Source organism: Ictalurus punctatus, chromosome 12, assembly GCF_001660625.3.
Source record: "Ictalurus punctatus breed USDA103 chromosome 12, Coco_2.0, whole genome shotgun sequence".
Taxonomy (NCBI): Eukaryota; Metazoa; Chordata; class Actinopteri; order Siluriformes; family Ictaluridae; genus Ictalurus; species Ictalurus punctatus.
This window is the reverse complement of record NC_030427.2, coordinates 23,849,995-23,876,210: the sequence shown is the minus strand read 5'-3', so window position 1 is coordinate 23,876,210 and position 26,216 is coordinate 23,849,995. Positions and strand designations below refer to the sequence as shown.

General features: G+C 38.1%; 1 protein-coding gene across 4 annotated transcripts in view; it reads right to left on the bottom strand.

Moving 5' to 3' along the window:
* Positions 1-24,920, bottom strand: part of col16a1 (collagen, type XVI, alpha 1) — a 100,830-nt gene extending 75,910 nt beyond the window's left edge. For all 4 annotated transcript variants that reach the window (XM_017481775.3, XM_017481777.3, XM_017481776.3 and 1 more), the window contains exons 1-4: positions 24,655-24,920; positions 15,871-15,964; positions 5,349-5,417; positions 3,128-3,245 (exon numbers count right to left, since the gene is read on the bottom strand). In XM_017481775.3, coding sequence (XP_017337264.1) covers positions 3,128-3,245; positions 5,349-5,417; positions 15,871-15,946 — 263 coding nt within the window. In that variant the 5' untranslated portion in view covers positions 15,947-15,964; positions 24,655-24,920. The remainder of the gene's footprint in view (positions 1-3,127; positions 3,246-5,348; positions 5,418-15,870; positions 15,965-24,654) is intronic.
* Positions 24,921-26,216: the final 1,296 nt, after the last annotated feature.

The window sequence follows — 26,216 nt, the reverse complement described above, 5'->3', positions numbered from 1 at the left end:
AGATATAAAATATATGATAGGATATCGCTTTAAGTAGGCCAATTTATCAGAACACTGTAAACAGATATAGGCTATATTTCATATTTAACTCACTCTTCATTGGTGCTTTTATTCACGTATTGATTTCAATCAAAAAGCTATTAATGAGCTGAATTCAGTTTTGAATGCAAGCCTGTTCACTTGTCCAATAACTCCTGCTGCATTACGATCCCTTGTTACAGCGACATACAAGGCTAGAAATAAAAACACTCAGACTTTACAAACAGCGTTTTACTAAGCCAAATGTAGATACGTATCCTGAGGGCTGTTGTGTTGCACTTTGCATGCCCTATTGATTCACGTGTTGAGAATTTCTACAGCGAGAATGGGATTATTTTTGGCAGATAACATTCGGTGCATCTTTAAATTGGTGCGTTTTTAAATTGTATTAGTTCTAACTCAATAAATAAAAACGGACATGGGTGACCTCTGACCCTCGTTATAGTAACAGACTAGGTCTGTTCTAGCAGCATATGCATAAACCCCCAGGCGTTTTCTTTGAGAATTTCAACAGAGTTCCTCAGCATCGTCATCCGACTTCATGTCATAACTGAGGTAATAAACATTAATTTCTGCTCTCTCATCTCCATATCTATTTATTTACGTGTCAAAGCTTTCTCGCAAAAGTCAGCCAGGGCCAGTCACCATCATATCCCAATCAAACTGTCAGATCACATGCTCAAATATCACAAACAGGAAGAAGGCAATAGGGAAGATTCCAGCTGGAAACTCAGTGTTACTCAATACATCTTCCTCTTCCAGGGACAGTGCTTTCCCAGAATTCAAATGGAGTGATATATGCATGACAGATTAAAGGTGATGCTGCGTCTAAAAGAGCATGACAGTGTTCAGAATCCTTTTATCTGTAGCCAATGTTTTGAACTCTTTTTATTGTTTTGTCTAAGAATGCCATGAAAGTCTAAAAACAAACACGTGTATTTGGGGGGGATGGGGCTTAGGGGTGTAATGTATTGCCACTATCAATATCTGCATCTGTTTAATGGTTCACTTATCTGTATTAGTATTCAGATTTAAACCCAAAGGCTTAATCAGAAGATTTTTTTTCTTTCTTTCTTCGTTCTTTCCATCAATCCATTTTCCTTATCATTTATACCAGGGGTTTTCAATAAAATTACATTACTTGCATTACAAATTTATTACTAAGAAAATAATATTAAGTAAAATGCATATTTTAAAATAAATCCCATCTTGCCCTGAAGATTGTTTCTTTAACCCCAAATGATTCTCCACTTGGAGCGGTTTGTCACTACGTAACTGAACATCAGTAAAAGAAGACCGACTGTAATTTCATATATTCAGTGAACGGAGGCGAGACCAATCAGACAGGGTTTACAGGAAAATACTTATTGGCTGACAGCTCTCAATTCTGCCAAACACTAGCTCACAGTCATTGTGAGGAAAAATGGATGTACTCCAGATTTTAGTTTTTTTTTTTTTTTTTTTAACCAGTTAAGGGGTTGAAACTGAAACAGTAACATCCTCTGATGCTGAACAAGTTGTGTAAATGTCTATATGAGTTCCAGTTTACGAGAACATGATATGAGCAGAGCATAAGGAAAGATAATGTACTTTGCAGGGCACTGTAGCAGCTAAACCCATACAATGATAGCTTAGCTGTGCCTCCGCTTGGCCCGCGACACCAAACTAGCCTAGTTAGAAAAGTTTTATATTTTATCGGTCTGGTAGTCCTACAAACAGTGACAACATGGATACTATGGATAATCAGCCTACAACGCATGCCTTTGAAGTGGGGGAGGAAACCAGAGTACTCAGAGGAAACCTCAGAAGCACAGGGAGAACATGCAAACTACACTCACACAGGGCAGGGGTGATTCGAGCCCCCAACCCGAAGGTGCAACAAACATCCTAACCACTAAGCCACCATGCCCCCCCCCCCCCCCCCCCACAAACACATTGTTCTTTCTGTTTTTTATTATTATTATTCTTCGATATAAGCTCTGCCACTATGGCCCTGGAAATAGTGGCCATTCTTAGCTATATTACTCAAGCTCATACTAGAGACTGCATTTTTTTTTTTTTTTTTTTTTTTTTTACTGTTTGTACCATCCCATGATTAGTTGGTTCTAGTATTTGCGAAATATTAACAAACTAGTAGGCTAAATAATCCTGACTAGGTGGTTACTAAGGATGTTACTGTATGTTCTACATACTAAGGACATATAACATACTAAGGACATATAACATACTGTACATTTATTTAAATGAATCTGGTCATTGTTTGTATATCATCAGTTTCAACCAGATGCCATGTGAACCTTTCTTGCAAATTTTCCTTTAAAAAATAAAAAGAAAAAAGAAAAAATATATAGTTCTACCTCCATACATATTCATTTGGAACACATAGCCGATTTATTCCAAGTAATATATTCATATTCGGTTAAATCCCAAAGTGTAGTCTCATTTTTGGTGAGCGCTTTATTGTCAGCAGAAAACTGAGTAAAACGTGTCAATTCAAGTCCATGCATGGTCCAATAAAACTGTAGTCATAAAACGTATTGGATTGTACTGTGGTTTACGGTCACACCAAAAAATGATGGGTCCTTAATATTATTGTTAATAAAACATTTTACCGCCCTGGGCTGTGTGCAGAGAGCTAAGTGAATGTGCCAGAGTTTCAGAAGTATATTATTGGAACGAGTATAGCTGAGTCAACCTCCAGATGGTCGTCACAGTATGTCAAAGTCTTTGCATGTTTTTTCCATGCTTTAGGCCTAAGTTCTTAATCAACATTCCCGGTTTAAAATTCAGACACAGGCTTGTGCTGGCGTGTTTTACTACTGTGGAAGTTATGTACATGTACAGCTGTGCTAGCTAGAGGTGAGCAAGTGAGTGAGTGAGTGAGTGGGGGAGCAATGACAAAAACAGACAAAATCAAACTCAGCTCTTTTGGAACTGGGTTGACTGACTACAAGATGAAGCAGTTTATGCGTTAGTGAATGCTAACTTCTAGAAACTAGCCAAAAACTCTCAGGATGTTTTATGGAGAGAGAGAGAGAGAGAGAGAGAGAGAGAGAGAGAGAGAGAGAGAGAAAGATCAAACGCTTACTCAGTGGGCTGGATGAGGCGAACTTTTCCCAGGCGTAGGATGATAGGCCCTCGCGGGTTACGTATCTTCTTCACATCACTGTTCTTCATCAGGGAAAAGCGCCGCACCAGATTGAAACCTGCGAATCAATCGATCAATTCATTAAACATCCAGCAGGCTAATCAATCAGCAGTCTGCTGTGCGACACACACCATGCAGTGTGTCACTATAGGAGTTCAACTAGAGCAGAAAAGCCTTTAACTCACAAAGAGATCAGAGCAGGATCACATACTACAAAATCCTTACATTTATGCCTTTGTCATTAGCAATTCTCCATGAGAGAACAGAATGAAGATTTTGAAATGCATCATGTGAAGTAAGCAGCTTCAAGCCTTCTTGAAGTGTTTGGTGAATCGTTCAGCTTCCAATCTTTACACACTGGATATAGGATACAGGAATTAACAGTAATAACTGCCAAATAGGGTAACTCTATTTTATGGTCCACTTAACTAATAGTGCTAAAAGGCAGGGGGTGTCTCTATGTCAACTGCATAAAAGATGAAATGTATAAGGGTTGAACTGGAATCGGCAGAAATGTTTAGATTCACAAGCAGCCAGCTAAGTGTATAAGTTTATAGTACAAAATTAAAGTGCCCAGTCTGTAGTCTGGTCGTTGTCAGATGTTGCACATGATAAACTATATACAAATTAAAGCTGTTGACAGTTGTGAAAGATGTTTACTGTTGATTAATGTCCTTTTTTTTGTAGCTCTGAGCATTATAATCCCAAAATTAAGATAATGAAAAAGACACGGCTAAATAATTAGTAAAGTGAGAACTCTAAAACATTTTGATCTGATTGGAAGAGGAGGTTTTACTCCAGTCTCTAGCCTCTACTATTTTGCTACTAATGTATTACACTAATATTATCATCACAGAAAGACCCGGCAGGCTGAAATTTATGTTGCCAACTACAATTAGTGAGAAATTCAGTATATATACACATCTTATCTTGTGAGTAAAAGGCTCAAAGCACATTTTATAAGTATTCATTAACACCGAAGCCATTGCTAATTAACCAAATACTACAGGTTGTGGTTCATTAACAGCAAGTCATGATGTGAACGAGGCTAGGCTATGCTCATCAAATTCGGCTAGCAGCCTGTGAAAAAGTGAAGCAATAAACTAACAAAATAGTTTTGATAGTTTTGTCGGGGACTTCATGAAATCATGCATAATAATGGCAGAAAACAAAAATCTATGCTTATAAACATTGCAGTAAATGCTAGATCATACACCAGTATAGAGATTGACTGATTTTCCCGATACCAATAACTAAATTGGGCAGTACTTGCCATAAACCGATTAATCAACCGTTTGTAAAATTGATACTGAATGGAAACATAACACCCAAAGTAAAATACTACTGAAATTTATTCCAAAAGTCCATGGTACAGTCCAATTACTGACTGTACCATGAAAATATACTTTACTTTTTTAAATGAAATATATATATTCTGTATATATTTTATATATATATATAAATATATACACACACACACACAGAATATATACAGAATTAATGTTGTGGTGGACCACAGCATCCAAACTGAACCAAATGAATACTTCAAATAACAAATAAAAATTTACCATCCAAAATGAATAAAAAAAGACTTCAAATAAGACAACAAAATTCGTCGGTGATAGTTTTTATTTTGCCTCTAGAGGCCACTCTTGTATCGTATAATGACAGCAGACCCTTCTCAGCCGCTCCCACAATGGACGCCACCGGGAAAAAAATATCGGTGTGGATTTTTGCCGATAGCCCATAACTCCAGCAATCAGTTAGCTGTACCGATTAATCTGCAAAAGCAATTGATCGGTCAACCTCTACACCGGAACTAACCATGAAACTGTTATTACTGACAAGCTTTTAACTTCTTAAACTACTAGAACGAGTTAGACATGTAACTATATACATTACTTATTAGTTTTACAGCTTACAGGATAAGTTACTGAATAATATATATTATGAAGAATAACTGAATAATTTGTTGTGCGTATTCTCCTCATGTACATGTCGGTTTCCTCCGGCTTCTCCTATCTCTGCCCACCCTCCAAAAAAACATGTCACTGGGTAGACTGACTAATCAAATATGCCCCTAGATGCCCCAGTCACACTATTCAACAAATATTGGCTGTCACCCAGTCCTAAAGGAAATCCATAACCAGGCACTCTGTACCTGTAATGTTGTGTCTGGCTGTTTGCGGAAACTTCCAGTCTTCAACCTGTAGAGTTGGACACTGCTCACCTATTGAAAGAAACAGAAATCAAATGAGAAAGACAGAAAGACCAACAGACAGACTGACATGGAATTCGTGTGAACTGAACTTTCGATGATAAAAGTTTTCCAGTGGAAGTTGAGTATCTATCTAAGGACAGCTATGTCAAATGTTAGACCTGAGCAAAGGGCAAATACATTGCAGTGATCAAAGTTTGTACAGGGAAGACAGACAACATCTCAGATACGAAGCCAAAAATAAATTCTGTCTGTCTGAAAGAATCACTCCATAATCCGAAGACAAGGCCTCTGACAGCCCGCTTGACATCCCATCGATGGGTGGACGTCACATGATTGATCTACTCATGCTGACACACACTGTTGTGGGCCAAAGTGCTGTCTGTCATATAGCTAGGAAAGGCGTCACCTCAGAAGAGATTCAGCGGTAGAACATCACGACAAATTCCAGAAATATACATCTGAAGACATTTCTAGCAGAGTGTTTTAAGTAATGGTAACTTTACAGTACCATGCCACCTAAGGATTACAGTTAGGTCAATGCATGCTGTGGTGGGCTCAAAGACCTGTTCATCTCGGTGTGTGCCATCATGCTAACACAGTGTGGCTCTGAGTGCAGCTGTCAATTAGACGTTTTATAGATGAGAAGCATGTCAAAAGCTGAAGCTATAACAGAGAGCAAGCAACTCTGCAAGGTTTTATATGGGAGGTGAGAGGAGGAATAATGAGAGAGCTGGAGCTCCAACCTGGTTCGCCCTGTCAAGTCCTATAAATCTCTTTCTCAAACTCAAGACACCTGAATCCCTCTTCTGCTAACACAGCAACCTGAGGGTTTGTAAGGAAATCTCGCTCACAAAAAGTTATCTGACAGACAAAGAGATCATTTTGCATCGTTCTCACATTTGATGCTTTTTGAAGTCAATCAGGACTACTCTACAAAGCTCTTGCTCACCCCCTGCTTCCAAAAAGATGAATTCCTTAATTCAGAGATTAGCACAGAGGAACCATGGGGCCTGACGGATGATCAGCTGCTGAGGAAACCGAGAAAATGAAGCAAAAACTTTTGGCCACCGGAAGAAACATGCTGATGTGACATATTTAATTTATTCAGTTATAGTCATTGTACTTGCAAGAAGAGGGTTTTTTTTTCTTTTTTTAAAATTTTTTTAGAGGACTCATCAATCTGTCTCAAACTCCTAGTGAGCAAATCAAGGGCAACAGTGGAAAAGAAGAACTCGCTAACAGAACGAAGGAGGAAGACACCAGCAGAGCAACACATCTTTCTCTAGCTGACAATGTGGATCATGCAAAAAAAAAAAAATTCAGGTCGTCTATGCATTCTAGTTTTAACGCAATATACTGTGGGTTAATAGCAAGCAATAAGGATAAAACATACTAGGTATATAACTGAATATGAATCCATTATTCAAACTGAACAGACAGTGTGTTCTAAACAGAGATAAACATATGAATAAGAAGAGCACTATTTGTTTTCAGGGGATTCTTGGGGGGATTCGGTGGCACCACAGGAAAGTGGTCAGAGATGAAGCTAGGAGGGACAAAGAAATATCACGTTTGTGAATTCAAACCCCAACGAAGCTACAGCCATCCATGGTCAGGAGCCAATGAAGCAAAATTGGTCATGCTCTGGGTGGTATGGCATATTCTCCCTCCCCTGTCAATCACTTTCCTCCAACTGTGTTACGCTGCCCTGTGCAGCATGAAAGGCAGTTTGAAAAGATGCATTTGGCTGCCTTCTCAATTTGAGGTTTCAATCCGAATAGAAATACAAATACTAATACAAATATTTGGAACACTAAATGGGGGCACGTGGCTTAGTGGTTAGCATATTTGCCTCGCAACTGTGGGGTTGGGGGTTTGATACCCAACTAAGCCCTGTGTGCGCAGAATTTGCATGTTGTCCTCGTTAAGTCCAAAGACATGCATTGTAAGCTGACGGTCATCTCTAAACTGTCTGTGGTATGTGAATGTGTGTGAGATTGTGGTACCCCATTCAGCGTGTCCCCCGCCTTGTGCCCAGAGTTATCTGGGATCCCTGCGACCCTGTATAGGATAAGCAGTACAGAAAATGGATGGATGGAGCATTTAACAGATACAGATATATGTAGTGCCCATGAGTTACACACCTACAACTGTTAGGACTGATACCACCATTGTTATGAATCTCCGGAAGGAAATAGGGACTTCAGTTCCCAGCAGCAACTGCTATTCTGCATCATGGTCACATGACCACCCACACCTGACTCTCTTCCCGGTGAACGAGCACCTGTGTGTATTTAAGTCACGGTTTGCAGAGCACTCGGGGTCTGGCTTTGTTTGTCCCAGAATGTCACTATACATTCTCCTGTCTCCTAGGTCTTGGTTCATGCTTGTTTTTCTTGTTCAGGTATGCGTAGTATCTTTTTGTATTTTGTTTGAACTTTCATTAAACTCTGAATCTGCAAGTGCATCCTCCTCCATCACTGCAGTCGACAACTATGCCATCGATCATGTAAAATCTGCTAAGACATATGATTACATTATAGCTCTGACCTTATTAGTAACTATAGGAGCCTTAAAATGAAAGACTGGCAAGTAATGTATTCTTGCCTAAATGCTCACTTTTGTGCAACATTAACTTTAATGCCATTAATTCACTGGAAAAAGATGAAACAATGTCCCTGATATGTAGAAATATATGCACCATTATGAACACTTATCCTGAGATATCATTAATTAACTGTTGATTTATGTTTGTGCAGATAATGATTTGTTTTACACGCCGTATCGGCTTTTTGAGAAATACTTAGCATGATTTTAGGAGACCCAAAATTCAGCACGGATCCATCTATCCCTGATGTTACAGAAAATTCACAAAAAGCATCAATCCACTTTTCTCTGGATGGCAGATATTACCAATGACTCTCAGCCTAAAGATGTAATGGTGTAAAGATGGTCTCCAGCAGGGTGATGGGTTCTATGTCTAAGCTTTAAAGAAATGGATGAACCCACAGCTACTATCTTCCATCACAAAAAGAGCTATACTTCCTGTTTCAGACAAACCAGCATTGAAGAAAAAGGTGATTTTTTCTGGATTTGGGATCATATGCAACAAAGATATGGTGTGAATTACTGGATATTACTATGTAATTAATGTACATTTGATCTTTGTCCTTTAAATATACATTATTAGTTGTAATATATCTAGTAATGCATATGTGACAGTAGTACATAAAATATACGCTATACAGTCAAATGTATGTGAACCTTGACCATGGCACCCACATATTGGCCTTCCGCAAACTTTTGTCACAACGTTGGAGGCACGTTATTGCTCAATGTGTCTTTGTATGCTGTAGAATTAAGAAGACCCTTCACTGGAACTAAACGGCCCAAGGGTTAGGGGTAGGGTTAGGGTTACATAGTATGGGCTATTCTTAAGTCAGCTATGATAAAACCTGTGTATCAGCGCCATTCTTATGCTTGGCACAATAGCTACTACCATGTCAGTGCGACTGCTGTGCTGAAAATGATCCACCACCGAAATAATACCTACTCAGGAATGGACCTATTGTGTAAACGACCACCAAGTCACTTTGCTACTCCTTCGTCTATTGATCGGTTAGCGCTGAAGGGTGGATGATATGTTGCAGCGGTCTCAGGAGGTCAGTGGACGGTCTCATAAATTTTTGTCTCTCTCTAAAGTTAAGGACTTCTGTTCAGTCATGCTGCCTTTTAAGGTGAGTGCAGCCGTATAGTGTACTGTTGTTCATTTAAAAAGACCAGACTAAAATGCTAATCTAAAATTCCATTCACAAACCACCTGATAATGTCTTATACACTCACCATCCACTTTAATTAATGGAAACTCCTGTATAGGTTCAGTGAGTCTGTGCCCACTGTAGCCTCGTTCCTGTTCTTAGCTGACATGAGTGGAACCTTTTTCTGCTGCTCACCTTAAATTAACATATCTTTCCTGTCAACTTGAACCAATCTGGTCATTCTTCTCTGACCTCTTTCATCAACAAGGTGTTTCTGTCCACAGAACTGATGCTCCCTGGATGTTTTTGTTGTTGTTTTTCGCACCATTCTGTGTAAACTCTAGAGACTGTCGTGAATTAAAATTGCAGGAGAGCAGCAGTTCTGAAATACTCAAACCAAAGCATCTGACCTGAACAACCATGCCATGCTGAAAGTCACCGAGATCACATGATGACCCCTGTCCACTGCAAAAAGTGCCTACAATTTGCACATGAGCATCAGGACTGGACCATGGAGCAATGGAAAAGGTGGCCTGGTCTGGTGAATCACATTTATTTTTTTACATCATGTGCATGGCCGGGTTCATGTGTATCGCTTACCTGGGGAAGAGATGGCACCATGATGCACTATGGGAAGATAGTAAGAAGGCAGGCCAGCGGAGGCAGTGTGATGATCTGGGAATTGTTCTACTGGGAAACCTTGGGTCCTGGCATTCATATGAATGTTACTTTGACATGTACCACCTACCCAAACATTGTTGCAGCCCAAGTACATCCCTTCATGGCAATATTATTCCCTTATGGCACTGATCTCTTTCAACAGGATAATGCACCCTGCCACACTGCAAAAATTGCTTGAGGAACATGACAAAGAGTTCAAGGTGTTGACCTGGCCTTCAAATTCCCCAGATCTCAAGCCGATCGATCATCTGTGGGACGTACTGGACAAACAAGTCTAATCCATGGAGGCCCCACCTCGCAACTTACAGGACTTAAAAGATCTGTTACGAATGTCTTGGTGCCAGATACCACAGCACACCTTCAGAGGTCTTGTGGAGTCCGTGCCTCGAAGGGTCAGAGCTGTTTTGGCAGCACAAGGGGGACCTACACAATATTAGGCAGGTGGTTTTAATGTTATAGCTCGATCGGTGTATTCTCCCATATTAAAAGATAAATAAATAAAATATCAACACATTTCCACATTTCACATTGAATTGAATGATATTAGCAGATAAAAATATCTAAAGCAAATGTATCTAATATTTCTCATTTTGACATTATTATTATTATTTTTATTTTTATTATTATTATTATTATTATTATTATTATTATTATTATTAAAGAAATACGATTATTAAGACTATTTCTGCATATTTTCAAGCTTGAGATTGTCTTGGTGCATTGGCAGATAATTTTACTTATATTGCAAGAAAGAACTAAAATTAAAGACATTCTTTTGGCTTGATATTAGTAAAAACTGTCTGGAAACAATCTCAGAAGAAGAACTATCTCTCCTATTACCAGACAACATGATGTACATTTTACATTTGTTCATTACAGTACATTTATATAGTTTTATAACATATAACTATGTATAAAGGGGATTACAACTAGAACTTCCTTTGATTTTTATAGGACATAGTATTCAAAAATATTGACTTAATTAAGTTCAGTCTGAATTTTGCTTAAGCCTGGTCGATACCCTGCACCTACTGGGATGAGAATTGAGTATCTCTGCTTTTTATTTCCCTGAGCACATGCTGTTTACTTCCAGAATTGTCTGGAAAGACTCATTATAGAGAAGGCCGATGGGTGCTCAGCACAGCAGGGGGAGTGAAAAAGGAGCTTCAGAAGTGTCTGATCAGCTTTATCGGTACAACATAAAGCTTTACAGTTTGATAGGGCTGCAGAAATGGAGGAAGCCGTGTTTGCTGGTTTTATTGGAATCTGAGCCGTTCTCCCAAATGCGAATTCTAGCTTGTGCTGTAACAGCAGGATGCATTTACCAAGACAAATTGTGAGTTAAAAGAGAAAGTTTTAGTATCCAAACAAAAGGAAGAGGTCAAACATGTTCACATTAATGAGATTTCCTGTATCTGATGGATGCACAGAACAGCAAAAAGACTATGAACCACAGTCAAGTATCTCTTCAGCTATCAGTACTGAAATCATTTGAGTGAAATATAACATGGCAGAAAATACCTATCTTCTCCAGTCAACCCCTCTAGCGAAATCTCTAAGATTAACCTCTAGACCTCATAATGGGGGGTAAGCTAAAGTTATTAACGTCTGATACACAAACATGTAGAGGTGAACACCTTGAGGCATGCCTCTTTCCTTCACAGTCAAGAAAAGATGTGTACAGTTTGAGTTAAGCCTGATAAAAGTTAAAAGCAACAGCCCAATCTGGGCTTGTGACTGGAGCTTACAAAGGTAAGTATGGAGATCAGGGGCCTCATTTATCAACCATATGTGCAAATTGTTTTGTGTGTAAACCATGTGTATGCATGTTTCTATGCATTGAATGGGAGTTTTGCTTATGCATGAGGATGTGCTTATATTTTTGTACACTTGTGACTGTTCACTAGCAAGTACCCCCAGTGGTCGAAAAGTGTAATAGCAGATAAACTGACGACACTTCTCTATCATTTACTGTCTATCATAGCAGTATAGTTGAGAGAGTAATTACTGATTTTGGTGCTCACAGGATGCAGACAGATGGACTGTAAAGTAAATTATAAAGGCACATAAAGACTGTTTGGGATTATGCCTTGTTTGAAGGTTTGGCTCATGCAGCTTTGTGGAGGAGCACCAGTGGAAACTATGCTGAGAGTGACGAGAGGATAATCAGTCGATTTCGTCCGCCCCGTGCAGTTTTGTTTGATTTTCAATGAGAAATTGGAAAAGGTGCTAGCATTTCCCAAGCAACTACAAGTTGAACACGTCTTACCTTCATTCATATTGCTCATACTACAATACATTACATTTCCAAAACCAGCAGTGGAAAAGACAGCAAAAATTACAGATTTTTCTTTTCTAAATGGAATTAGGGTAATAGAATCCATCAATCCATCCACGCATTTTTTGTACTGCTTATCCTATGCAGGGTCGCAGAGAGCCTGGAGCCTATCCAAGGGAACTCGGGGGACACCTGGAAAGGTTGCCAACCCATTGCAGGGCACAATCACACACACATTCACACAATACACTCAGTTTAGAGATGCCAGTCAGCCTACAATGCATGTCTTTGGACTGGTGAAGAAAACTGGAGTTCCTGAAGGAAACCACTGAAGCACGGAGAAAACAAGCAAACTCCACACTCACAGGGCGGAGGCAGGAATTGAGCCCCCAACCCTGGAGGTGCGAGGCAAACATGAGCCACCGTGCACCCCAGAATGCATAGTATAAGTATAATTTAAATACTATCATTTATTTATTTATTTGACAAATTACTCGTAAAGTGCCAAACAAATAATTTTTGTTTTGCTCTACTGGATGCATACAACACTATTTTTACTTCACCGTGTGTATATATTCCATATATAATATCAATTGAATAATATTTGTTTTAAGCCACAAAAGGCAATTACCATAGAGGCAATTCCGAATATAATCAAATCCTCCATGTCACTACCTCCTAATTTCATGCTGCATTTTTTTTCCCCCACACGACACATAAAAGGCTTCATCTTGGCAGCATACTGAACCCAAAAGAGAACTCGTTCCTTTCAAAAAAAATGTAGCTTTAAAGTACAGATTGTGCAGAGCGCTGATTATACGAAGTAGTGTGACACTGGAACGATCTGTACTAAGAAGTGCTAAGAAAAAAGGTTAGCTTCCACAATCTCTCCATTCTAGTAGCCCCTTTCTCTTTTCTCCCTCATGCATTAGACAGCTATTTAGAAATACATCTCAGGAAAAAAAGTTATTAGAGAAGTTGAGAGGTGATGATCACTGTGACACTGAGTTTGCTTGAGTTTAGACTGTGCTACCTTTAGCACCATGAGTGGCTCTCCTGAGGCAGCACAGACAGGTTTAGGCCAGAGAGTGCACGCTAACAGAATGATTTCCCACAGGAAAAAATCCCCAGTGCTAAGAAGTCTGATTCCACAAAATAATAATAATAATAATAAAATAAAATAAAAATAAAACCCACAACAGTACATCCGGCAACAGCTGAAATGTAACTAGAGGGAACAGATTTAAATTCACAAATCTAAACTGTACTCTAAATATATCGTGACAAAAATATATCTATCCATTAGCATGTACAGAATAAAACACAAAATTAGGTATATGCAATAACAATATTATCATCTCTACAACATACAGTATTACATTGCCACAATATCCAGTGATGTTTATCAATGATTGTTATATTATTTAACGTGCCAACTGTTACACATTTTGCAAAGGGGCTTCGCAAAAACATTGGAGTACGCCGGTACATGGTACCACTCAAACATACACCAAAAGAGCAGTCTTTTTCCCTGACAAAATGAGATAGGAGACAATCAACAATGACAGCTATGTCAGCGTTCACATGTGGAAAGTATTCAGAGATGGGTTACACAGCTGACTAAGTCAATTTTCTGAGCTCCAGGGACGTTCAGAGAGTTCCTCAGAGGCAGGGACTCAAATGTCAAAAAGGGCAATATCACCAAAGAGCTCATTTTTACTACTTTACTAACTTTAATTTAGCTACTGGTTTACTGTCTACTCGTAGACATTGTAAACAGACTATGTGTGGTCATAACAATGAAAATGAGAATGATACTACTACTATAACCTAATGGCATTTTATTTTTAAATTCATAGAAACAATTACAACAGAACGGCAACGTTTGGTGGAGAGATGAATCCAAAGAATTAAAAAAAAAAAAAAAGAAACATTGTGAAATAAAAAAAAAACTACAGTATCACCATCTACAAATGTAGTAACACACCCAATGTATGTCACTTACTGTAAAGTCAATGAAACTATTAAAAAGACATTTTTAAAAGAAAAGTTAAGATTTTAATGATCTTATATCACAATTTTTTCATATCACTTAGGCTACAGTACTAAATTTACCATACTACTCAACAAGGGGCAAGTTACTATACAGTATGTATATAGTATAATTTATATATATATATATATATATATATATATATATATATATATATATATATACACGTGATCTTGAAAAGTGGGTTCACTATTATTCTGTGCTGCGACTCTGCAGCTCATACTGAATGTAGCAGACATTTTCAGTTTGTAGCATCTGTTGAACGCTCTCCAACTGAACTAAATGGTTTTTATTTATATAGAAAAAGTAAAACGACAGTGGGTTTGGTGCCACAGGGGGCAAGGGTAATCAGTGTATGGCAGAACAGAACACTGTAACACCGACTATAGCAGCAAGCCTAACTCTTTGTAAACATATGATGCCTTTTTGGCAACTATCTGTCTCCTATTAGCTCACCTTTTTTCACCCATGTTGATAAGGAAGCTGTCCCTTTCGCTGCCTCCTTCTTCAGTTTTTATTTAATTTTCTGCCCTCTCTGTCTGTTTGGCATCATGCCTTTACTGACTATATAACATACATATAATATAATAAGGTTACTTGCATGTCTGGAACTTCAGTAGCTAGTACTTACCAACACATTCCCTCTGAATCAATTTGAAAACTAAAAATAAAAAATGCTGCTAATATTATGAAAAGATTAGCAGAAGAACTAGTGGTTTCAGAATACCTGTCTGCCTATTGAAGCAAGACGCATCGCAATTGTGTCATGACAATGAGACTATCAGACTGCAGACTCGAGTCGGACAAATAAAGAAATAGGAAAATTCTCAGACTTTCTTGTGATCAGTTTGCTACTGTTTTGTGCATGCTCTCATGTTAATTTGAATTCAAATGCTTTTTGCATAATATAATCTTTTATTAATTAAATGTGTAGTTCATGTCAGATTTTTACTTCAGTAGTCTGAGACAAACTATGCCATCGATTTTCCAATAACAGCATATCCTGAATTGTTTTATTCCCATTATACCACACCAAATTTGTCAACTAATCTATTAATAAACAAACACATCACACATTATAGTTATGTCTAATGTTATGGAACCTGGTTGTAGTTATACCAATCCATCCATTTTCTGCACTGATTTTCCTACACAGGGTCATGGGAAGCCTGAAGCCTATCCCAAGGGGATAGGGGATGGGGTGCCAACCCATCGCAGGGCACAATTGTGCACACACCCACACACCCATTCACACACTATGAACAATTTGGAAATGCCAATCAGCCTACAACGCATGTCTTTGGACTGGATGAGGAAACCGGAGTAGCCGGTGGAAACCCCCAGAGAACAGGGCGGAGGAAGAAATCCAACCCAACCCTAGAGGTGCGAGCCAAATGTGTTAACCACTAAGTCACCGTGCCCCCGTTCCTGATATCACTTAATGCAGTTATAACACCAGTTTCTGATTTTACTCTGTCTTGAAGACAAAACAACGCTCCCATGTGGGACAGTTAACCATTACCGACCAAGAATACTTCCATAACTGTTAAATAAACTTTTCCTTACAGAAAACTTCACCATATTCATGTATCATATGTCTTTCTAACGAAACTTAAATCTGTTTACTCTTATGTGTGACCAATGTGATTTGATTCATTTAATGAAAGTATTACATATGTTGTAGCTGCTCACCTTTAGCAGTCTCCAGTTGAACACCATGACCTGTCCAGATGGTCAGCAGCACAACGGAGCACAAGATGATCCTCATGGCTCCCTCTTTCAACTCCTACGTGAACGAGAGTACATAAACATTGCAATGCTGAAGAGATTATAAAAATTAAGACCTGCATTTGTCGAAAAACATTAACAATGCAAACTCTCTGCTTATTATCCAGTTATTCATTTTAACTAAGAGGAAAGATCTCCAAGTCCAAAGGGTTAATTGTAGCAGTCAAGCAAGAATAAAGTGAAGATAAAAGTTGATTACATGCTGAAAATACACCCACATAAATGCCAATGCTGTTCTCTACTTGTTTCTATTAAGAAGAAGCTTTGAGGGTAGATTAATGAAGGTGGTTTTAAGGTTAGAAAGGCCCTTAGAAATGTGTAAACTGGCCTAATTGCCCATAACAGGTTCCTATAAAGCTTTGTAACCCATGTGCTTTGAGGATTGTCATTACAATGCCCATCTGTGCTTCTCACATTGTGACTGTCTCAGTATGAACTGGCACACACACACACACACACATTTTAATGAAATGGTTGCTTAAAACCTCATATGACACTCCTAATCTAATAAATCTAATATTAAACAGGAAACAGTATGGTGCAAAAAGATAGAAGCAGTGGAAAACATGTCTGTCTCCATAACTATATAATTTCAAGGCATGTTACAACCACACGTACATTCACTTCACACCACATCCTTCTGTTGAATCTAATAAACAGGCAAAGATATGTGATAAGGATTTGTACACATATGAAAATATATGCCTCAAGGAATGACAATACACTCTTGATGAAATGCGAATGCTCATACTCAACACGCTTGTCAATGGAAAACTCCAATTAACCAAAAAATCTATAGCTCCTGTCAAGGTCTGAACTTTCATTCCCTTGTGCATTTCTTAGACTCAAAGTGACCCAGAATGACATGTCTCATGTCTCAACACACACCTGTCAGAATGAAGGATGGCCATGGAACAAGACTTCATTGCCGTTCTGTATATTACAGCTTGGATGTCAGATGGGTAATCTGCATCCCCCTGACTGAAACTATAAATCCTTGGGGAAATCACATACTACTACTTTTTCTGTAATGGCAGAAAAAACTATTTTGACTTGAACAGTTTAGACAAAGTACACAAAGTACATATGGCGGAAACCCAACACTGCTCATCTCCCTGAGAATACCATTCAGACCATGAAGTATGGTGGTGGTAGCATCGTATTTAGCGTTACCTTTGGGCTCCTGTTTGCTTCTATGACTATGCCCTTATTATCTGTTCATTGACTTTTGACAGAGTTGTGGTTGTGCCATATTTATTCCACGTGTTATTAATAGATTTAATAAGGCGGACATGTCTCATCTATCCTGTAAATGACAAATTATATGCCATGGATAGGTAAACCTAATGTGCATCCCCTGACTCTACCTATAAAACCAAAGGTGAATGGCATATTACAGTACAACTGACAATGTAATGGTAATCAATGGTACATGGCGCTACATCCAACCACTGCTCATCACCCTGAGAACACCATCCCTGCAATGAACATGGTGGTGTTGGCATCATACTGAGTTTTACCTTTAGCCCCTTCTCTGACTAATACGCTAAGACCTTTGTCAGAGTCATGATCGTGCCATATTCGTTTCATATTTGAATAAAGAATTTAATGGTTAGTTAGTAACAGTTATATTTATATAGCGCTTTTCTAGACAAGACAAAGCACTTTTACACTGTATGTAAATGGTGCTGAGACATGTCTCAACACACATCTGCCTAAATAAAAAATGACCATGGAACAAGACTTTATTACTATTTTGTATATTACATCCTGAATGCCATAGATAAGCTTCAACCTGCATCCCCTGACTGAACCTATAAAGCCTAGGGGAAATTCTACACTACTTAATGTAATGGCAGAAAAACCAAGCGCACCAGTCCCGGAGAATTATTTAGCCATTCCTAACTCAAGGTGCTGAACGCCTCATTTTCTGATTTCCTGTCCAGAAAGAGAATTTCTCCTCAACACTGTCAACATTAGTCTTTGTAAACAAGACAACATTCATTAGGAGTGAGAAGCAGCTATATTGCAGACTCTCAGTGTGTCAGAGCCATCTCTACATTTTAGTTTGATTCCATGGGGGTACAATAAAAGCTCGCAGCTGCTTTGTTCTCCTCCAATTTGTTTTCAATGTAAGAACTAAAAAAGGAGGATCCATCTGGTCTGCAAAGATAAGTGTATCTCACAGTCTTGGCTCTCTGCCTGGTGTGGTCAAAATTCAGAATCATGATGGCACTGCACAAGCAGTCACAGACTCCAAACAGATATCTACCGTGATCCACATGCACAATTTGCCATCAACCCTGTAGTTAAAATCGATCACTTCCGCATGGAGAGTACTTCAAAAAGCCAAGGATTCAGCCACTTCAAAAAGGAAAGACAAAGCCCAACAATCAATAAACAAGTAGTAAAACGTAATGAGCTGCCAAGCTCAGCATGTGGGGATTTTGTTTCTCAGCGATGGAGGGCTGTCACACACCATGCTGTTTTTATGTCACTGCCTAAGCATTACTTGTTGTGCTCTTGACTTGCTGCCAAGTGATGAATGCTACCCCCAAAAGTACGTTTTACAGATGCACACGGCTTCTCTGTAATTTTGATAGGTTTCGGTGCAAAATAAATTGGATGTCTACCTCGTCGCTCCTGAGACAACAAGTGGAATAATAAATCCAAACGACTGAAGAAGAAAAAAGTGTACTAGATTCAAATGTCCTAATGTGGATGATAAGGGAGGAAAAATGCATTGCACAAACTGACCCAGATAAGGCCCAGACCAAATGCAGGATCTATGTGACTCACTATCCAAACAGATTTAGAGTAGCTAGCAAAGCGTGGGGGCTGGAGAGCTGCTCATAAATGTAAAGAGAGAGAGAGAGCAAAAGTGTATATACATACACAACTCTCTGGCCCAGGTGGTGTGATACAGCCCAGCATGAAGGAGAGTTACTGTTACCACACCGAAGTTTATTGTTCAGTAACAGCATATTGCAACAGCAAGTAACAGCATATTGCAACAGAAACATCAAAAAAATTCAGCTTGTCTTATATATAAGAAACTGGCAGAAAACTCTTACAAAACGTTGACACTGGAGACTTCTTCCATAAAGGTTTAAATAAAGTGTGTTTTCTGTTTTATTTGTGAAATAACAACACATTGTTTAACCCATTTATTATCAGCTTTAGCAAAATCATAAATAGTTCTTCTACGGCATTGGTCTGGTTGTTTAAGATTGTAGAAAACATTCCTAACCAGTTTGATTCAGCTGCAGAAACAGAGGAAGGCTTGCTGGTGGTGTAATTGGTTTCTAAGCCGTACTCCCAAATTTGCATGCTAGCCTATGCACTAAAAACAAGATTAATTCAACAGTACAAAAGTGGGAGTTAAAATAGAAAAGGTTTCAAATTCAGACATAAATAAGGCATTATTCATGCTCATGCTATCTTTAATAAGGTCTCTCATGAATGTAGGGATGCATGGAACATAGAGAAAAAAGGCTTCAAATCACATACTAAACTTATTCTCTAGATGAGAGAGTACAGTGAAACTGTTTTAGTTACAACTAAACCGAAAGGAACAAGAAAGAAAATGACCGCAATAAAAGTACCAACAAACTTAAACATTAAATTATGTCACAGTATAACGTTTCTACTCTTTCTACAGTATACTGTTTTGTGTATTGTGATATAATTTTCTAACGTTATTTATTGATCAGTCGTTATTCTGATTTTGGATTTTGCTGAGGTTTTTTATTTTTTATTTTTGTGGCTAAAAATGCTTGATTTTGTTGTGGCATTTTTTCAAAATGTGCGATACAATTTGCAGAGTTTTATTTATTTATTTTTTTGCAGAAAACTACTTGCATTGGAAAAATCACAATTGCACAAAATTATCCTTGGCCTTTCACAGTGAAATGGTAAATGCGACCTTTTAGCTGTTCTCATGTTCAATGCATGTGGATCGAAAAGAGCTTTGACTGAATGAGCATTGTGATGACATCACATGACGTGTCTTGTCCCAAATCTGCAGAAAATCTAGGGCGGCAGTGGCTCAGGTGGTAGAGCGGGTTGTCCACATGCTGGACGAAGCGTCCTTGGGCAAGACACTGAATTCCAAGTTTCTCCAGTGGCAGGCTAGCACCTTGCATAGGTGTGTGAGTGTGTGCGTGTGTGAATGGGTGAATATATAAAAGACGCTATATAAGTGTAGACCATTTAGAAAATCTGCAGTAATTTTGAAAAATTGCAAGCTACTCCGAATATTGCATAGTTTGCTTGATTTTGCATTCATTTCTGTGATCGCAAAATCACAAAATCCTAGAGGGACTAACTGATTGGAGGTTTGTAATTTAATAAAATTTTGCACTAACCATACGTCATAGAAATGTTTTTACATATTGCAATATGATTTTTGTGTTATATTGCCCAATGGCTGTAATTAGTTCATAAAACAAATATCAATAGTGAATTTGATCTCTACTGAAATGAATTTCAGATTTTTTTTTTTAAAAATTTAAGGTCAACATTTAAAAATGAACATGGGAACAGGAAGGAAATGAAAAACACTGCTGAGCGAATGGCATGTGTTCAAAACTGCCAGGATGGTAGTCTTTGAAAAATTAGCTAGTTGTGCAAGTTTTTAAGACTTTTTAAAAACAAGTAATTCACTTAATCATTAAATTGGTACCACACACACACACACACACACACACACGCGCGCATGCGTGCCATACACATACAAAAAAAAACCTTGGTGATTTTTGCTGCATTTATGTTCAAATCAAAATTTATCCAAGGACATCTGCCTTAACACCTGCGCATGACACACAGCCAATTAATCTCCAGCTGTGTAAGTCACGGTGAAAATTGTTTATGATTAAAGAAATAAAGGACTTTTAGTAAGTCCACAACAAGGAAGAGGAATGTTTTAATTGCTGTTACTGATGAACTCTGCATCACCCAGATGTGACCCTACCGCACTTGGATAAACATGTGATTTGAAATGATTAGCCTTTTCTTTGTCACAGTGCTAACAATGAAATGCATGTGCGACAGAAGAAATTCCACTAACCCACCTGTTCTGCTTATTAGCAATTAAATTATAAAATTGTAAATAAAATGTATTTAAAAGAATACACACAATAAAGACTATAACATGTTATCCACAATATAAATAACAATTGTGGAAATAGACATACAAAATTCCTTCATGAGAATTCTCCTGATAGCAGGTTTGTTCACAGGTGAGAGTGTAAATAAAAAAAATTATAAAGTAAAATAAAAATTGTAATCACATTTCTACTTATATATATATATATATATATATATATATATATAATGTGTGTGTGTATATAAATAAACCTGGAGGAAAGAAATTGATAGAACTCGTTAGTACCTGACAGAGTTGGAGACGAGTTTCAGTGCTAGATACAGTAGTAATTCTGAGCTGTGTATTAAAACCAACATACTAGGTCTCACCTAAAAACTCATCCAACCACCTTGACCAGACTTGGCATCCACCAAATTGTAACTTCACTACCCCCTGCAACTCCAACCCAGTTTAATTTAAACCTGTAGAAATGAACACTGATTGGCACTTAACTGAGTAACGCAGCTTTGCCACAACTACATAAAGCTATGCCGTCTTTAAAGGCAACTGTGTTTTGAAAGGATACCCAGCTAAAATGTAGAAAACAGATTCAAAATCCACACAATCGTTGTCTGTGTTCTGCCCCATTCATTTCCAGTTTACAATGGATCACAATGCTTTAATTGTGCCAGCCTGAAACAGATGCCAACTTTCCATCTGCAGCAGAAGCTGGAACTAAACAGCTCTTCCTTAAGGCACATAACAACTGTCTCTGCACCTTATTTACTAAAATGTGGAGAACTCACAGGGGGAGTGGATGTTCTTCCCATTACATCACTCACTCCCATGGAAGGAAAGACATATATCAGGAAACATACCCGAGAACACATTTACCTTGAGTCATATAGCATGCTGGAAAAAAATGGTTTAGCCAGGAGGTGAAGGGCATGAGCAAAGTCTAGGTTATCTTTCAAAGAACCGGTCACAAACATAGCACTCATTTTACCTTGTTTTATTTCAAAAAAATATCCCAACCACCTCATCGACCAGGCACTGGTAATAAACTAAAGAATCTGCAGTTACAAAAAGCTAACTTTCCCTACAGAAATGTAGCCAGGAGGCATCTAATACTGCTTTTACACCAAACAGTGGAAACAGCATGGCTCTGTAACAATTCCTGACCTTATACTTTACATAGAATATACATATAGTGGGAGGAAGATTTTACTGGAGGCTATGTGGTTGTGATATCTGGTAGTGGAACGCACAATTAGTAAAACATTTTAATCATAGCCAGGCATACCTCATTCAGCTTAAAATTAGGTATGTCTGGTATGTATGTCTTCCTGACAGGGGAAGAGGACAAATGCTTTACAGAAATATGGATGGAGAAGTATATCCCAAATGAGCAAGCCAGAAGTGACAGTGGAAAGAAAATCCTTTTGGAGGAAGAACATGGGCAACAGAAGAACATGAGGAAGAAACCTTGACAGGACTCTTCTGGGTGACACTTGTGCGATTATAATCATTACTGTATACCACTGGTCACCAACCCTCTTTCATGAGATCTACCTTCCTGCAGGTTTAATCTCCAACCAAAATCTAACACACTGCTTTAGTTGATAAAGAACTTCTCAAGGCAATGGTTAGATGGTCATATGGGCACGATTATGGTTATGATTGTTGTCTTTCAGTCGATGTTAAAATACAGTTCTTCTCTGGGTCAAATCTCAAATGCCATCCTACTCTATGCATGCAAGTCAGTAGGTAGGGTGTGCTGTTCCAGTATGTTACACCCTATGTAGGGTATTTACTTCGAAATTGGCTCGCGGTAAGAACCAAGCTAAATAGCTACAAGAAAATATCACTGGTGGTAAATAAATAAAAATGAATCTGATAAATAGACTTGTGATGCTGCTTCTTATATAAATTACCTGAAGATTACTACTGAGTTAGACAAGTGATTCTAGTCATATACTACAGTAAATTATGAATGTATTGGACTAATCAATTTTACAAATTCAGCATGGATTATTGCATGCTTGATGGTAGAAATAGCGACAACACTTGGGATTACAGTCGAGTGCCGAGCTGAATTGCACCGTCTGATGGGAAAGAGAAATAAGAGTGCTCCAGCTAGCCACGTGTATAGTAGGCTGATCAAGCCTTTCCTTCCTCATCTATGTCTGCATCTGTGCCACATATGATGAACACAAAAAGCATGTGATGTAAAGTATTTCTCTTCTGTGTATCTAGCCGTATGTGTCGTTTTGGCATCACTTTCATTCAGAGTTAAACAAATCTCCATACATATCCCTGCACAAAGACAATGTCTGTCCACTTCATGCCTAAAATGCAGAAACAGTACCAAACATGACTGAAACTCTGCCAAGTAAATAGGACCAAAGACCCATTTCTTTGAATACAAATCCTTCGTCAATCAGAGCCCAATCACCAATGGCACGTTGATGGCTGGTGGGAGGTATTATCATTTTAGAGTTTGGATTATAGTTCAACATAGTATTTTGTTACTTAGAAATTAGCCTATATCTATAGGCTAAATTCTGCTCACCTGTTTTTGAAGTTGAGTATTTTAGTTTTGAAGTAGATTAGGCAAACATTTGCAAATGGCTGCAGAAAATGCAAATGTAAATTCATTCGAAAAAAAAAAAAATTGTTCAGTGGTTGCATTTTGAATCAATGAAAATCATTCAGTTCCATGGACTGGTCAGCTGTTGAGCTGTGTGAACGTGTGAAGAGGACTGAAAAAGTGAACTGATTTTGTTTTTGTTTTTAGCAGTTATGGTTAAAAACAAAAAGCTACGGAATAATTAGGCTAATGGATAGTCACTCTCAAACATTCACCAGCTTCTTAGATAAACACAAAGGCAGAGAGAATGTATATGCATCATACGCAACATCATCTATACATCATCACATGCCCATACACCGTGCAAGGAATCTGTATTTTAGCTTTACACTTGTTTATTTGGCTAACTTACACCTGAAACAGGATACATCAGAGTCGAGTCAGTAACCCAACCGTAACAGTGCTGAGATTGATCAGTTATACAAAGTTTTAAGATCTGAGCCACCATCAGCATCATTCAATGAACTTATAATCACAGTTATATACTGAGAAATTAGAAAAATCAAGTTTTTTTTTTTTTTTTTTTAACCCAATCTTTGTATCAAACCGTGCTGCATGGTTGCTTCCACTTTTGGCACAATGTCGTCTCTGGCCACTAGGGGGAGCAAGGTGTCAAAAGTTTTAACACCTACCTGTATCAAAGTAACGTTTTTATCACATACAGAACCGCCAATTACACTTAGTGGTAATTCACACTAACTCGACCGATTTTTCTATTAAATGTTTTCTGAAAGGATGCATTAAATTAATTATGAGCAAAGTGGTTTTTTTTGTTTGTTTTTTTTTGTTGTTGTTGTTTTTTTTTTTCTTCAGGAAATTGCATGATAAGATAAAGCGAAAGAAAAACTTCTACAAGCCCAGAGAGAAGCCAGCCTTTCCACTTCACTGAGGTGGACACAGGAAAGGAGACTCCAGCCAATGCAGTGATGGGAAAAAAGAAGTGTGTCCATACCTACAAGCAATCGATAAATCCACTCAATAAGGACAACATTAATCCAAAGAAAAGCCGATGCGTCCGGAATTTGAAACAGTTTGTCTTTCTTTCTGTTATTTATTTATTTATTATTATTTTTTTTTTTTTTGGTACAATCCACTTTTTGCTCTTCAACACTTTCCCCCAAGTCCTTTTAACGGGGGAAGGGGAAATGTTAGAGCCTAGGAATCCTTCTTGTCCAACTTCTATCGTCTCCCCTCCCCTCACTTGGTAAAAAAAAAAAAAGTTTTCCTTCTCTACCTCCTGCGCCTTGCTGGAAGACGCGCCACTTTATGGAAGGCCAAAAGGGACCTGTGATGCCAACTTTTTCAGGAGAAAAGTAGAAAAGCACGCTCAAAAAGTCGCTAGATGACGTCATAGACATATTTGTATATTAATTTCTTCATCTTGATCATTGGCACGTCGAAGTACGAATTATGGTACATGGAGGAGGGTTTTCATATATATATATATATATATATATATATATATATATATATATATATATATATATATATATATATATATATATATATATATTCAGGATAGAAAATAATAGATTGCAATTTACAGTAATTTATTCCTTATAGAACTGAGTTGTCTTTGGTCATGGCACCACAAACAACTTTGTTTTGCATTTACAAAATATTATCCATTTTATCAAGAACACAGACCAAAAATAAGTAGCCATGAAAGAAAATTTTATTAGTGTTAAAATATCACCAAGAAGAGAGTTTAAAATAAAGAAAGTAAATTAAAGTAGTGCAAGTGTGAGACAAACAGTGGTGATCAGTGATTGTTCACTGGGAAATAGTAGTGATCAGTGACTGTTCACTGGGAAATAGTGGCGGCATAGAGATTGGTCCTTGGGAAAGAGTGGTGATCAGTGATTAGTCACTGGGAAATAGTGGTGATCATTGATTGGTCCCTGGGAAATAGTAGTGACCAGTGACTGGTCACTGGGAAATAGTAGTGACCAGTGATTTGTTAGTGGGAAATAGTGGTGACCAGTGATTAGTCACTGGGAAACAGTGGTGATCATTGATTGGTCCTTGGCAAAGTGTGATGATCAGTGACTGTTCCTTGGGAAACAATGGTGACCAGTGATTGGACAGAGATTGGATCTCACTCGTATAACAGCAACTGTGATGTGAGCCGTATCAATTTCAAGATAGTCACTAACATGTGCTCAGGAAATCGTGAGATTTGTCGTTAGGGCCACACTGAAAGGGGCAGACTTACATACTAATTCAATAAAATGTCACTTACAACTCAGTTGTGCCTATGGAGTTTTAAAAAAAAATGTTTGTAGAGGTTACAATTTTCTGGTGAAAAAATCCAGCTTCGTCTAAGCAGCTACAAGCTCCCAAACCACAACCTGAACAGCTCACAATAGTAGACCAGGGGTTTCAGACTCAACAAAGTATTTCCATAGACTGAATCAAATGCTTTAAAAAGTACTGTAACATAGCAGAATTATTATAACAAAGCTAATTAAGTGATTCTAGTTTTCTAAACATGAACCAGATCAGCTTCTGTAG